The 16,572-nt window shown below is 42.0% G+C and overlaps 3 protein-coding genes across 3 annotated transcripts; 2 read left to right on the top strand and 1 right to left on the bottom strand.

Moving 5' to 3' along the window:
* Positions 1-11,101: 11,101 nt before the first annotated feature.
* On the bottom strand, positions 11,102-11,784 carry EV420DRAFT_1709745 (uncharacterized protein; the record flags this gene model as incomplete). The annotated part of the gene is made up of 4 exons (XM_060479594.1): positions 11,712-11,784; positions 11,559-11,658; positions 11,229-11,528; positions 11,102-11,166 (listed from the first exon to the last, which is right to left on the bottom strand). Coding segments are annotated over exons 1-4 (468 nt in total), but the record flags the coding sequence as incomplete, so codon positions are not given.
* A 3,254-nt stretch (positions 11,785-15,038) lies between these two features.
* On the top strand, positions 15,039-15,482 carry EV420DRAFT_1474846 (uncharacterized protein; the record flags this gene model as incomplete). Its single annotated transcript, XM_060469243.1, has 2 exons — positions 15,039-15,192; positions 15,301-15,482. 2 exons carry the CDS (start codon positions 15,039-15,041, stop codon positions 15,480-15,482), a joined length of 336 nt encoding a protein of 111 aa, XP_060336860.1.
* Positions 15,483-15,877: 395 nt separating this feature from the next.
* On the top strand, positions 15,878-16,383 carry EV420DRAFT_1474845 (uncharacterized protein; the record flags this gene model as incomplete). The annotated part of the gene is made up of 3 exons (XM_060469242.1): positions 15,878-15,911; positions 15,963-16,198; positions 16,249-16,383. 3 exons carry the CDS (start codon positions 15,878-15,880, stop codon positions 16,381-16,383), a joined length of 405 nt encoding a protein of 134 aa, XP_060336859.1.
* Positions 16,384-16,572: the final 189 nt, after the last annotated feature.

Below are 16,572 nucleotides of genomic sequence, written 5' to 3'. Positions count from 1 at the left end.
TCATCCTCATGAGTTGTGCATAATAGATTTCTGAAGATCACCCAGCTTATTCTTTTTACAAGTCTGAGTTTATGAGGATTTGTTCTTTTATGGTAGTTTTCTGACCTTGGACCTTTAATTTTAAGAATGACATCTGAATTCAATAGAAACAAACAAAGCTCCTTTTATAGCAACAACTTTATTAATAGAGCCAAATACACTAGTAGCTCAATCCTCTGTTCCTCATACCTCCTACCACACTGGCATTGTGCACCAATCAGCTTGGAAATGCTGGTGTAGAAATTCAGAGGTATATTTGTTTTATTGATTTCAATACTTATTAGTCTATTTTAGATGCTTTTGGCTCATCTGGCAGCCTCCAAGAACCCCAGACAACAATTATTTTACTTTCACTCCCACATGTAAGCTCTCATATGAGACAGTGCTACATGTGATGCCTACACAACACTACAGAAGCACAGAACATTGACTAGGACAATGACCATGATCTTTCCTGCCAGTCATGACTTCAAAAAACAATGCCATCCCTCCATCCCCTACTAAGCATCCCCTGCATTGACATTGTGGTCAATTGCCCACACATGCTGAATTCATACATGCCAAGGACTACATACACACCAGAAGATAAAAGATCTGGTGTTATCTGCAAGCACAGGCAGAGAATGAGCATAAAGCAACCAGGACAGCAGCAACGACAAATAGAGTGACTATAACAATGACCAGAGGGGTGGAGATACTTTGACAATGAAGCAGGGTCATTGTTGAATGTGTGGAAAAGATGTAGTGGTAGAAGGATGTCCTGGGGAGGATGCAGGAGGATAGGAGGGCGAGATGAAGACTAGGCCACTGACACCCAATTGCAGCAGCAACAACCATGCAAATTCAAGGGTCAAATACTCTTCCAAGGACATGTCCAATAATATCAAGACAACCACTGAAGAGGCTGGCTGTGGGCACCTGTAGAATAGTGAGCAGGCTAAAAGGCAAACCTCAAAAACCCACACACACACACTCATACAACTACACAAACTACAAACACCCTTATAAGTTCTAGGGGAAGTGATTATTTCTAATGTGATCTGACTATACTTCAATATCTCAAAGAGTTTCTCTGGTTCTTGATGCTTCTAGTGAAGCTAAGCTTTCTCAAATGAATTCCTAAGTCTAGGAACTTTTACAGGAAGATCATTCACTGGTGCAATGCAACCTTCAAGGCAGATTCAAGATAATATACATGAGAGACACTGATCCTGACAGAAACAGAGATGATACATGCTGAAACTTTAGTGAACTTGATAAAAAAACACCACAAGCAAGCACTGACTTAGCCAGCTCACTACACAACTGTATGTAGTGGTTCTCCAACTGACTCAAATAGGTTATCTCAACTCAAGAATACTTCAGAAGCACTCAGAAACAGATTCAGAAATGAAAACTTGAAACAGAACTGACATGAAACAGACTGAAACAGAACAGAACAGAACAGAACAAAGATTTCCACTTCAAAACATTCTCTGAACAGACTTATCACACTTAACAGAACAGAAACAGTGTCACTGATTTGTATTCACTCTGGCTAAGATCTCAAAAGTCTTTATCAAAAGGTTTCTCGTATTTCTCTGAGTGAGCTCACTAACTCTATGCAAAGTTCAAAGGCACAAACTGATCCATTGTCATAGCATCACCTTCAATGCATGCACTGGAACTTGGAGGCTTGAAACTTGGCTTCTACCTACTAGAACCATCCTACTTATACTACAGGGAATTAGAATTACAAATGTCACACAGTATCCATACTTTTACATGCATAGCCCATCACCACTGCTGCTTTACTGAGCATCTGAGTTGGATTTCCCAGTTGTAGTCTCATTTCTATAGTAAGCTTGCTAAATAAGTGCTAAGAGTCAGATTGCAAAATTACATGCATACTGAGATACAGTGAGCAAGTGGGCTAAATGGACACATTGACACTGAAACTATGCAATGTATGAAGACAATAACTAGTGGTATCATAAGAAGCATAGGAACATTAACAGGACTTAGCTATAGCATTGTACCTGATGGGCATGCTTGACAAGAAGGCCACACCATAAACCTGGTTGCTGCATAATAAGACTAGAGCTCACTCTTATGGGAGCTAAGAAACTAACCCAGATTGCATAATGGTTGATGATATTTAATGAGCCCACTAACTATAACACATTATATCTGAAAATCCAGGAAAATCCTTTTGCAAGATGACAGATATTATAGGCATGGCCTTGGGCAGTGGGTTTTGGCTGAAATCTGAGAGCCCAAGTCCTATTGTTTGAAGACTCACTTGTTGCCATGTCTACAAGAAGCCTCTGAATTCAAGAAAGCAGCCTTGAGAGACATATGCTAGAACTGATAGTTCTGTGCATTTAGACCTACCAGTCATTAGAGAATAAGCTTGCAAGTGTTGGGAACATGCTTCTTGGCACTCATTTAGTGAGCTCACTATAGAAATGAGACTAAAACTGGAAAATCCAACTCAGATGCTCAGTAAGGCAGCAATGGCGATGGGCTATGCATGTAAGAATATGAGTACTGTGTGACATTTGTAATTCTAATTCCCTGTAGTATAAGTAGGATGGTTCTAGTAGGTAGAAGCCAAGTTTCAAGCCCTCAAGTTCCAGTGCATGCATTGAAGGCAATGCTGTGACAACAGTGAAGAGGCTCTGTGCATGCCAAGCTAGAAATGCACTAGTGTATAAAACACTAACATATTCACACTCACACTCACACAAACCCTCAGTAGTTCAGGAGAGATGTGTGATACAAGCACACAATAACAGTAGTATTGAAAGAAACCTTGCTTGTTACAATATATAATAGTGCACTAGCAATATAATAATTCTCTAAGTCCAAATGCTTTTGGAACAGGAGGTGAGCAACAAAATTGCTCAGCCTCAAGGCAAAAGTAATATCTGGCAAAGCCCACAAACATTCCACAAGAATGCACAACCCTTAAAAGACATCACATGCAACACACAAGTGTCCACAATGCTCCACAATACACTTAACATAACTTGAAGCCTTGCACTCCAAGCAGAAAACACTTCAAAACCCGTTCATAGATCCACAGGGTTCTAACCTATGTGATCCAGAGATACACAGACACAGAAACACATCCACAAGCTACAGGGTTTGAACCTATGCCACTTGGAAATAAACTAAAAACCTCAGAGAGTACTGACAAGCCAAAGGGTTTGAACCTCTGCCACTTGCAATAACTTAGAATTCACAAACAAGTTTCAAAAACACAAATGCACAATCAATTACTGTACTTTACTCAAACAACTTGAGCATGCTCAACACCACAAAAAGTGTGAAAATGTTATTGAGCATTATAAACTGTTGGATGGTATATAAGTGAATCCAATTATGGCGCTAGAGAATAAAACAGTATAACCGGGTCATATTATTATTTCAGGTAATATGTCTTTGTATCCCTCCCTGAGCAGGTTATAACTGCAAGTAAGGGCAAGCAATCTTGGCCTGGGTTCTTTCAGGTTTATAACTGGTTATGAGATACATAAGCTCAATCACTGGTCATCTACGTTCAATCTGAGGTGCAAACACTGGAGCCTCAGACAAAACATGCTGACATCCAAACTTAGCAATAGCTGGCCTCAACCGGCTCAACACAGAGGTGTCACATGATGTCACAGACACATCAATGGTTGCAATTGTGACAGTCCGAGCTTTGTCCTTTCCTCCCACCTTCATCTATGACATTACCCCAACCTGCATCCTCTGTCTATTCTTCTCCCAATTCTCGATATCAGCCCTATAGAAGACCAACATTGAGCCAAAGAAGACTGAAACTGTGTTCCTATCTGTTGACAGGGCCTTAGCACGGATTGTGACTCCTGAGACGACGCATGGGATTTGCACTGACGAGCAGGAGGAAGGTATGAAGGGCAAGGACAGTGATGTCAAGAGTCAAGAGGGATGAGAATGGTAGAAGTAGGGCAAAGGTGAGTCGAAGCATGCAGGATATACGAAAAGTGAGTGAACTCTAGAACATATATGTGCATATATTCTCATTTTTGTGAATGCTAGACAATGCTTCATGCTCAGCATCGGATTCCGCCTTAGCAAGTACACTGTGACATTCTTCAGTGTGACCAATGCATGTTCCATATATTCAAAGTGCAAGTAGGATCGTGTGAGATAAGTCCTCCCCCTCATTTATTTGCCTTTTTGCTAATATTGCTCTTCAAGCATGTTTTTGATCAACCCAGTGGATGTACCGATACTGGCAATGTACATGTGCATCCGCCCAAGAGTCCCATCACAAGGATGGCTGCCACCTCGTATTGAGTCAATTTCTACCTAGAATACTACTATTGCTTGCTGTTAACATACTGAATGATATTGCATTAATCCTATCTTATATGTGCAAGCTGTGAGGACCTAGTGAGCTATGATATTCAGTAATTCAAAGTAATTCAAAATAATCTGTTGTAAAATCTTTGTTAAGTGTTATAATCTCCCCAAACCCTTATCTATAGATATTATCTCCAACCTGCTGTGGCTGAGGTTATAAAGGTATTTAGGCATTCACTGGGTTTATTTGCTGTTATATTCAGACTTATATTCCTCTTACGATAAATTGGAGTTACATCAGATATCTTTATAGCCAATGCTACCATTTACATTGTTTATAACAGGTTCTCTTGTTTATCTAGTGTTACGATGAGTGACTTTGGTATGTACCTGTTCCTAAATCTTGCCCTCTTTTTGTGGTGAAGCAAGGCATGCCTTGTGAGCTCTCAAAGCATTCAAAATAATTCTAAATCCAATAATATTCTCTCACTTGAAGCTTCAAATAAAATTATTTTGTCATACACTAAGTGTGCTGCTTCATAGTACAACTGCAAGGGTCTGAAAAGCTTGCTATCTATCTGTAACTACCACTCTTATATTTACCATTAACTATATGAAATATAGATACTGAAAATAGAAAATGCTCCACTTCAGGCTCCCTTCCCTTGCGTGCCATGTCAGCTGCATTGATAATAATCATTATTTTTATTCAGCACTCTGAGTTGGTACACATGCCACTGCTGTTTTCTCCACTTGACAAGGTCTAGCCTTGCTATTCTATGCAGTGTGTGTCTTCTTATTGGCTCTGTGGATTTAATCCCAGTGCCACACAGTTTATCTAGTGAGCAAGTTTTATTTTATTGGTTGCTGCACAACCATTTTTAGTTCAATATTTCATATAAGTAAAGGGTTTTATTTCTCTTCAGCCGAGAACTCCTCAGAGAGTTCGGACTTTGTGATTCTTCATTCAGAATGACGTATCTCAGTGATTGCCAGATCAGCAGGGTTCATGGATCATAGATCAATGTAGCATGAAGCACCTTCAATATATTATATCTTCAATGTCTTCAATGAATTTAATTGAGTGATACACTGTAGAGGAGTGCACAGTGTGTGTGTATAAGCATTGGGACTTTACACTTAGATGACACAAGTGTGCTGCTCTAAGTCTAAGCCATATGCTCTACTCATATTATTTTTATTATAGTGCTTCTGCCTCAGTGTATAGTGCTCTATATCTTACATGCATTCTAATATTACTCACAGGATATACACATGTTTGCATTCATAGAATTCACAAAATTACACATGTGAATGCATTGCACATGTGTCAACATGCTAGGAGATAGACAGCATCTGTCATGGAATTTCAGTCAACAGCATAGGATCGTCAGTCATGGTATTTGGTATCTTGCCATCAGTTTCAGTATAGGATAGTCTCCATGTGGACTCAGAATCAGTATCAGTTTTGTTTTGCAGTTGTTAACCTCAGTATAGTTTCAGTATGGCCTCACCCAGTCTCAGTCCTCATCATTTGCCACCACTAGTTCTCTTTTCATATTTCTGCTAGCCAGTCTCTCTTAGTTTTACTGCCAGTTTCTCAACTACAGTCATCATCTATTGCTGTCATGGTATTTGTTATCTTGCCTACAGTATTTCTCTTTGATGGCATTTCCATTAATTCTGTCAACATCACCTATGGCATTTACTAGTTAATTGCTGCCACTTCATTCACAGCTTCCTGGTATTCCCAGTTATACTGGATTCTGTTTCTTCTTATATATCAAAACCCTTCCTGGCTTACAGCCAGTGCTCTCTAGTACTTGTCCATTAAGGGTACTACTTCACTGACTGAAAAGTCACAGTGTATACTTGCATTTTTGAGGAATTCATTACATGAAGGTGCACCAAAACACTTGCACAACAACTAAAGCCTTTATTGCTGCTATGCACTATTTTCTGTGAACTCCTCTAGAGTTTTGGTTTTTGCTGTTGCCACAGAAATTTAGGCTCATCAATGAGAAGAAGATGAGGGAGTTTGCACACCACAAGGCTGAAGCCAATCAGCCCACAAGAGATGTTCAGCCAGAGTACAAGGGCTTTGGAGCTAGCAGGAGAACCACTCAGCCCAGAGGAAGAAGCATTGACATTTGAGTGTTGGTCTGAGGCTAAGCATGATGTGTATGATTATTGCCTGGATGCAATCAGTGTTATAGTATTGTACTTTTAGAGTCCCCTTGATGTACCACACCACATACATGTGTGCACTGAATTTTTGCTTTCACCTTGTTCAAGAAACAAGCCAATGATACCCTTCCTAGCCAACTACACCGTACACACACCCACTCAGCCCATGGAGCATGGAACCAGGATCTGATAGGGGAAAAGACCAGGCATAACAGACTGCCATCTGCCATTGGAAACCTGTGCTCCCGCCCTCAATATCATCAAAGCAGGCAATCCCATATGTTTCCCCTAGGGAAAAACTGTTAGGGATGCAAATAGGGGGCTACTGCAGAGCAGGTTGCTACCAGATGGGACCTCTATGTTCAGATGGAAAATGGTTTAGCCAGATAGGGGTGGGGCGAATAGCCCCCTGTTTACAGCAAATGAGCCAGGCTGATTAGAGGCACACTGGGAATTATCCATATCTGAACTCATTCGTACATGAGCAGATTGGGTCCTATACTCATTCACAGGGGGTTTAGCTATATCAGGTTTTATTAAGGGCTATCGGTGCAGATAGGTATAGGGTCAGGAAACTGGTTTGGTGATGTGCTCGGTAACGGCGAGTGACAAAAGGCTAGTGAATGGATATGAACACCACAACACCAAAACCCTCTACTACTCTACACTAATCACCAATATTATTGAGTTCAGGTGTTTCGAGTATGATAGAAGCACTCTGCAGACTTCAACAAATTAGGGAAAGGTTGTTTAAAGACATATATTTGGTACTAGTGAGCTACACAAGATGTAATACTCGCGCTAGCAGGGTTTTAAGACACGATTGGATGAATAGTGACTTGGGTTGAGCAACTGCGCTCGGTCTAACTCTGATACTTCGAAACTAGTGGCACTCTGGGCCAAATACTGGGTCTCACAAGCAGTCTACACTTGACTAGCAGCACCCTAGGCTCAACTAGTGGCACTCTTGGCCTAAGAACAAATACTTTAACTCCAAGAAAATACTTTAACTAACTTTGAAACGCTCTGAGTCACTCCAAGACGGAATAGTAACTTTAAGACACTTCAATTCGTTCAATACTATAGGTGACTAAGCAACTAGTAGACACTTCGTCGAGGTTAAGCACAAAAGCCTTTAATTGGGGCACTAGAATATGGACTAGTAGGTCACAATCATGGGGATGGCTTGCCTGGCATGCGAGGCTGCCCCTTCTACTACTTATATACTACAGAGACAGGTACAGAATAAATATAAATAGATTCTTTAGGGGTAATATTGGTAAGGATATCTTGGCTAGTCACGAATTATGGTGAATAATCATGCAATAGTTGGCCTAGCCTGTTCTTTCTGTCAGATAGCAGGTTGAGGGACTCCGCTATTGAGTCATTTCCACACCCTTTGCCCAGCGGTGCTCCACTAGTGACACGGCTATATGAATAGTCAGGTAACTGTGCCTGTAGCAACTGCTCGATCATGATCAGGGCGCAGCACTAGTGCTGATCGTATGAGATCTGTATCACACTAGCCAGATCTGGGCTAAGGGTTATGCCTTTACTGGTTCATTTCTAAGTCCTTTCAGAAGTGCTCACGTGACTAGTCATCCTGACTTAGGTGTTCATGCCCAGATCAGTCCACTAGCGACTGAATAGTCGAGATCTGTGTGGGCTCTTACTTCTTGTTTGGGCGCTAGCAGCTGTATTCTTTACTAGTGACCATATTTTACTAAGTCATACTAGCTTTGGAGGTGCTAGTCCAGTTGGCTGGTAGGGCTGACCCACTAGTGGTATCATTACTAAGTCCTGACTCGACTAGTAGCATGCTAACTTGACTATCAGTCCGAAGTCTCAACTATAGCCCTTGATATATGACTAGTATAGGATAGACCTGCAACAGTATTGTTATAAAATCACAAAATCTAGGTGTGAACACATAGACGGCGTATCATCGGTGATGAGCCTCAAGGCTCTGTATGCTCAGAATTCGCGGATTTAAGCATTATAATAAATGCCTTGTCCACTCAATGGACTTTCACTAAGTCAACCATTGCAATCATGGCAATACCCACTTTTACCGCCAACTTTCCTTCCCAGCTCGTATTTCGCATCAATAAGCGCCACTTCATTATTGCTGCCAGGCACCTGATTGCCAATCTCACGGAATTAGGACCATCATTGATCGCTCAGCACAGCCATCACTGACATCAGCATCAAGCATCACTTAATAGAATGCCACAGCCAAAATACCTATTCCATGGCAAAAGACTTAATACCGTGACCTTTCCACCAGCTTTACTAAGGCTGTTACAATGCCAAGCCAAATGCCACACACATCTACTTCAGTGTACTACCTTCAGTGTACTTTGCCGCAGCAACACAGCAGCCCAAGAGTCCGTATGTCGGGGGAATTCTTTCTGATCACTAAGTCTATATGTGGTAAAACTGTGTGGGTGCTGTTACTTTAGAACTCTGGGAGCACACGTTTTGTATCATTTCTTACCAATCGATGTACTAAGGACTTACTAAGGACTCATTTCAAGTATTCTAATTTTATTCCGGACTTGTAGTATAAAAACTAGTGTAGTAGTAGTGGCTAGACAGAAGTTACTGGACACTAGCCATCATCCACGTTATCGACCACCGTTATCGCTTGTACTTGCTAGGAGATAGACAATAACAACATAGTCACTCCAAGTTATACTCTCTGTCATGGCTTTTCTTCTAACGGTATTGGTGTATGCTCATATTGCGCCAATACATGGAATTTGGTGTCCACAACTCGCTTTTATCTTTTAATCTGCCAGCATTGTTTCACTTTCACCAGCCAGGATCGTTTTCATCAGTTTTCACCTTCTACATCACCATCATTTTACCCAGCTCAGTTCAGGATCATTATGTCCCCGTGTGGACTCAGATTAGGATCGTTATTGCTGCCAGTAGCATCTGTCATGGAATTTCGGTCAACAGCTTCAGTATAGGATCATCAGTCATGGTATTTGGTATCTTGCCATCAGTTTCAGTATAGGATTGTCTCCGTGTAGACTCAGGATTAGTATCAGTTTCGTTTTGCCGTCGTTAACCTCAGTATAGTTTCAGTTTCAGTCCAGCCCAGTCCCAGCCACCGTTTTGCTGTCACGAGTTCCCCCTCATATCATCGCCAGTTTGTCTTATCTTCGTTTTACTGCCAGTTTCTCGTTTCTCAACTACAGTCTTCATTCATTGCCATCACAGTATTTGTTATCTTGCCAAATGGTATTTCTCTTTGACAGCATTTTCTCTAATTCCATCAACATTGCCCATGGCTTTTACTAGTTAATTGCCATCACTTTGTTCATGGTTTGCCGGTATTCCCAGTTATACCGGATTCCATTCCTGGCTTACAGCCAATGTTTTCTAGTACTCAATCATTAAGGGTACTACTTCGCTGACTGCAAAGTCGCAGAGTATACTTGCGTTCTTGAGGAATTCATCGCACGGAGGTGCACCAAAACACTTGCACAACAACAAAGCCTTTATTACTGCTACATGCCATTTGCCGTAAACTCCTCTAGAGTTTTGGTTTTTGCCATTGCCATGGAAGTTTAGGCTCATCATCGGCTTCATAGATATAAAAGCACAATTATTGTATCTAGTAGAAGGGGGAATCTCATCTAGACGAAAGCACACTAAAGGAATAAATTCCCTCATCCAAAGCTTGAAGCATAGCATACTTTAGCAGCCTTGGGCTTAGTATCGCTAGTGGATAGTGCAGAAGCTAGTCGCTATTGTCTAAACCTGCTCTCAAACTCACATCCTTGAACGGATGTTGAGTCTCTCTCTTTTGTTCTCATCCGCTCTCAGAAGCAGATTCATACCATTCTGAAGCAGGTGGTTTTCTTACCTCCCAGTATACTTGCAGTATACAAAAGATCTTGCAACAGCAGACTGTAATTCTCTCTACAGAGAATTTGCTAGCCCTACATTGAGCATCATGTCTTAAAAAGTTATCTTTTTGGTGAATGCAATGCAGATATTTGTGGTTATCCAGTATTAATAAACTTATTGCATTTCAAGGACAAGTTCCTGTGATGTACTTCAAACTTCCTTCCAACATTAACCAGTCACAGAGAAAGAAAGAACAAGTGATATAGATCTACTGAAGAGACTTCTAAAGTTCTACTATGATAGATAAGAAATGAGAATGCCAACATATGAAAAAGAGGTCTTGGCTTGTAAGGAATGAATCGTGGATATAAAATGTAGGTTACATTGGGGATAAGAACCAAGAGAGTGCAGGAGACAAGTGAATGAAAGTAGATCAGGACTTTGCTCAGGTGATCATTGCTATAAGAGTACTTGAAAGAAGAAATTAACCTGACTAAGTAATCTCAATTTCCTCCAACTGAGCCTCTATATCATCACTGTACACTCTCTGAGAGCTTGTCTGAGTATGCTCAGACTCATCTGTTTCCTCTGTCTGAGCTTCAGGATCACCATTAAGGTTGATACTGAATGTGGAATCCTCTTGGGAGCTTGTCTGACTCTGACCTTGCCCAAAGTGGAGTGAAGACATGATGCTTCCATCCCATGAGTCATCAGGGCAAGCATGGCCTGCAGCAACATGTCCAATGAGGAGTGTTGGTGCAATACCTTAAAATAGGATGTTATTCATATATTAAAAAAGAATAGGTATATTCATACCCTTGCAACACCTGTTATGGTATCAAGACAGGTATGTCCCCAGCTATTGCTAGCAGTAAGGGTCACATAGAGGATCAAACATACAGAATAAAGAGCAGAAGATTCCACTAGAACTTCAATAACATGTCCATAGACTCCAAGTGCACCTCTTATTCCATTGTTTACTTGTCCTACACTCAGAATATGATAGATGGTGAGCATAGTGCACCACAGTGTTGTAGCCAGAGTGAATGATGCATAAAGTATCAGACCAAAAGAAGTAGCAGTAGTATAATCTATAAAGATTAGGTGTATGGCTATAATTTTAAACACTAGATTGAATGTAAATCACAAGAAGTAACAGAAGAAATGTATGACTTTACCAACACCACATATTAGACAAAGGCTGGGAAGCACAATGACTAGCCAGTGCTTTCCCCAAATTATCCAGCAACACCAAATCTGGAATTTGAATAATAAGCTATAACCAGAATTTCCATTATCATCACACACACCATAGTAGAGTCAGCAAGAATAGTACCAATAAGACCTGGAATACCTGTTCCTATTGTTTCCAGAATATCATTGTTGACATCCTTCAAATATCTAGTCCAGATGTTTTGTCCATCAGAAGTAAATGCAAGAAATGTAATTGACCAATCCATGCTAAGACTAATGAAGGTCACAATGTAGAGGATGATAATAACTACAACCATAGCTTATCTAATATACTGAGACTTGCTAATGGCTGAGTTATTCATTTTAGTCTTGATAACAAAATAGATATAACACACACACTCACAGATATTCCATATTGTAACAGCCAAGATACCTGTATACACCTATATATGTTCAGAATTGGACACTGAGATCCTGACTTTAATGGACAAGCTCACCAAGCAATAGAGAATGCAGTATAGTTGAATTCAAGTAACCATCAAAGTAATTTGTCAAAAAAGCCATATCTATACCACTGTCAATAAGTGATGCTGGAATGCCAGAGTCAGTCTGAGTAACCATTAGAGATTTGAAAGAGCAATGTGGTTCTGAATGGGAGATGTACTTGTAAGTATAATGCCTATAATACTTCTCATAATATAGGAAGTCAGTGCACTGCCAAATTTTCTTGTAAATGTTGAAACAGATCCAAAGTCATGGAGAGAAGATCCTTTTAACATTCTAATGACTTCAGTCCCTTTACTAGACTACACTTATCTTAGAAAGGGCATGCGGGCTGATCTATCATGCAGTGTGTTCATCTCACTGTATGATGGACTTTGATGCTCTGCTTGTGTTGTCATGGGATATGCTTTGGTTGTCCTCTGTTTATACTGCATCAGAAACAACTAAAGCTATCCTTGAAAATGGAAACATACATCAAGGTCTTTTCTCATATGTTCATTCTTCTTTTGGTATATAACTTTGGCTGCAGTTCCAGAGTCTACCATGCAGGTACAAGAGAGAACTGATCAAACAAGGGACAGATCACATCAAGAAGATTTCCCATTTCTTGACAGATGGTATCACTATTAGGACTTGGACATGTGTAGAAGGCTCATAACTTAATTGGTGGAGGATAGGGCTTGATGGACACCTGAGTATAACATCAAAGGCTCCATTCTGAACTGTTTGAGCAGCTCACAATGGAGCATGATACCCATGTTGACAAGGAAACATTGCCAGATCATCCAGAGAAAGGTGTACATGCCAAGTTATGAATACCAGTAGCTATGGATCCTCTGCCAATGTCTGAAAAGGGTCAGGTCAGTGCTATGGCTTTTGAGATGTGAAGGAGAGGTATGGACTGCAGTGACATCTCACAAACCAGACTTTCTCCACATCTGTCAGTGTATCTACATGGCAACTTGAGAATGCATCACACTCTCTCTCACACTAGAGGAGAGTTTTCTCATGGTATGGCTTCAAAGAGTGATGATGCTGGGGCTTGAGCATCTCACTGGGCTGAACAACCAATGGGTTGAGGTGAACACAGCACCATAAGGTGGGTCTGAACTGAATGCGATGCTCATTCAGGGCTAACACACAGCAGAAATGCTATATGTGTTATTCAAAATAGTGACAAAGACTTGGTGGGGGATGATTCCTACTGAATTGACAGTGTTGACTCCCTTTAATCAGAGTGTTAAATTAACTTTGGGCAGAAGGCAAGGGAAAGAAGAAGTCTTCATACCATATGCTGAGGAAGTTGATATCAATGTTGATGGAACATATTTTTTTGAAAGCTGTGTTTTAGGCCCAGCTGAGGTCGTCTTCATACAGATACATGCAGTAGGCAGATGGGGTTTGTTGGTAGTTGCATCAAGGGAGAAGTCTGATCTATTCAATTCAATATTGGTATGGCTGATGTTCAGTTCCGGAATGACTTTCATATCTTATGTATCCTGTAGATGTTGAGATTAGAGAGGTGGCAAGACCGACTTGCATCCCTGTGAGGACTTGGGCCATCTAGATATACAGAGTCAGAAACAGATGAAGGCGCACATCAAACAGGACTGACATAGGCACCACAGGAAAACCTAGGTCCATTTCAGCTGATAAGTATGTGATGGTGCATTGAATGACAATAGAAAATATACCTAAAAACACAAATCTTAACCCCAGCTTTGTTTATGAGGGTGCCACATGATTAGCAAATTAAATGGGAATGGAGAAAATTGTGCATACAGTATTCATATCCATCTAGAAAGGCTGGGTCAGTGAATATGATCTCCTGGAAGAAGCCAGTCAAGTTACCCATAACAAATGCATCAAGATGAATGCCGATCATGCTGTTGATCATAGTGACTACTGAGGCTGGTTGCAATAGGCGAAGCCATGTTGGGAATGCAATACGTCCCAATACCAGCCTTCAAGGACATATCAGGTCATAGACAGGAAGGGAAAAGATTGTACAATTACCACTAGCCGTGGTCTGGGGCCATCCTTCTTGAGTAGCAGGAAGACATTGACGATGTTGGAGTTACACATCATCGACGTGAGCTGCATAAGGATACATTATTGTTGGATTGTTTTCCTAGCAATCATGAAGACACCAGTTATGTTATTTCATAGTTCCAATGGCGACAAGCCTTACTGATCCTGTCAAAGCACAAGACCACCTGTTACAGAGGGATCGTTTCCTCCAGTGTGACTCCCTGCCTGAGAAGTAACTTCTGGGAATTCAGAATATTTGTTGGCAATGATGGTATTCAACTGACAGGGACAGTTCGCTGGGTTCACTCTGAGCCAGCTTGAGGTACTGGAGATCGTTGGTCCTGGGTGTTAATGTGTTGGTTGATTTTTGAGGGTAGACTGATAATAAGCTGTGTACAGTCAGTGGGGTCCATGGCCGTGTTCCTATGTAGTTTTCCCTCAAACACATAGTCAAGGATCCGCACGAGAAGATGGGGGCAAATACGGAGAAGTCATGGGTTAAGTGGGAGAGTGTGTCTGTTACAGATATTTGACGGATTATTTGGATGCTGGTGTTGGTTGTAGCTGGAGAACCAGGGTCACGTCAATCCACTGGCAGCAGTGGCAGTGCACCCACTTCTTCCTCTCAATGTCATGCGTTCCCTATCCACAGCAGCTTACCTCAGCTCAGGCAGCCCTCGTCAAGTCCGACTGTTATCCGAGGGTGCCAGGCAATGCATAATACCAGTATCCATCCGGATAGCCGACTTCAGTCACCACAACCTCGAGTCGTGCTTGCACAGTCACCTCAACACAGGACGCGGTGTCAAGAACTTGATAAATAACTGTCTGCATACTCCCCAACCCCCACTCAGGTTCGCGCTTCTGTGTTCCAGGGAAAATATACATGATTCATCATCTTTTCCTCCATGATGCGCGCGCTGCCTACCACCAATGCTGTTTGTTTCCTCTTCCTCTCTACCCTCGCCTTCGCCTACGGTGCTCCCTCCTCGTTGACTGGGGACCTCATTGATGCTCTGGGAGGGACTCATCTACATCTCCAACAGCCCAATAGCCAAACACGTCTTCCCCCTCCTAGCACTCATCCTCACTCACTCTAGCCTCTCATTGAACGGTCCGCTCTTTCCCTTCCCTTTCCCAGCAACAGTGACCAACCCCCTCCTCGTCAAGAGCACTCTCGACTGCACACCCACATCAACATCACCAAATACGTCTCCCTCGACTATATCCTTGAGGATCCCATCATTCTTGGCATCACAGATTCCAGTCTTATCAAGGACATGGCACTTACTCAGGATGGGTCGAGCATCATTTCGCTGGGGTATCTTGACCTCATTAATCCGGATGTGTAATGTTGTTGATGTACGAGTGCACTTGGAGAGGTGGTGAAGTTGGTATCCCGGTGAACGTGACGGGGCTTATGCAGGAGGACATTCCCATTATGTGCGTCGAGTAAATCTTTCTTTTCATCTGGCTTTAGCTAACCTCTCTCTCTCTCTCGCAGCTACAATACTCAGTTTTACAAGCAGGACGAGAAGGATTAACACCATCATGTCGAAGAGCAGATTGAGAGCCCCTAATCTACCTGCACACCATAATCCATATCGTGGAGAGCTTTTCGCTGCTGGAAATCATCACTAGTGGGACCGCAGCATATAATTGAGCTCCTCTCACTCTGCGAGCAGGTCTCCCACCAAGCCCTACCAATGCTGAAAAAGCAGACGTCCTCTCTCATATCGGCTCCAAGATGGACAGAGTGATCCTTGCCTCTCTCCTCCGAGGTACATGTCCACCAACCTCATACTGAGATGAGATGATTTAACCCTGCACAGGCTTATACACTGGTACCATCGCCACCGCCCTATGGAATTGGTGCACCCTGCTCATGATCTACAGAGTCCTGGCTGTCGTGCGGGTGATAGATGGTGTGGGAGCGTACTGGCATGTCCTCGAGGTCTCAGTGGAATCTTCAGCACTGTATTCAGTCTCGTTGGTTTTGTATGTGGCATTCTTTGCATGGGGAAGTAACACACTCTATTATGCTGATCCTATTGCTGGGATTACGAGGGTACGTTTCTTTCCTCTAGTAGGAGGTGGGTTGTTGATTGTAGGCCTTAGGGTATTGCACCGACGCTACTTGTGGGCTGTGTTGCAGTGGGCCATGTGCGTGTGCGTGTGGAGGAGTTGTGGAATGGGAGTGTGATGACTTCTCCGCTGCGCTTTGGGCAGGATAAGACTGGGAAGAGCTCCTAGCGAGATTCTATGCTGACGGGTTTTGGATTTGAGGAAGATGTTGAAGCTCGTGGGGGTGAACAGGGGGGACTTGGAAGGTAGTAGCGATAAGATGGAGAATCAGTCGGAGGAAGCTATCATTGAGCTGAGGTGCTGAGATTTTGGCAAATGATTAAATTGGTCATCCGCTTATCCTGTATGATATATTTA

This window comes from Desarmillaria tabescens, assembly GCF_030435595.1.
Source record: "Desarmillaria tabescens strain CCBAS 213 chromosome Unknown EV420scaffold_4, whole genome shotgun sequence".
Taxonomy (NCBI): Eukaryota; Fungi; Basidiomycota; class Agaricomycetes; order Agaricales; family Physalacriaceae; genus Desarmillaria; species Desarmillaria tabescens.
This window is presented reverse-complemented; position numbering and strand designations above follow the sequence as displayed.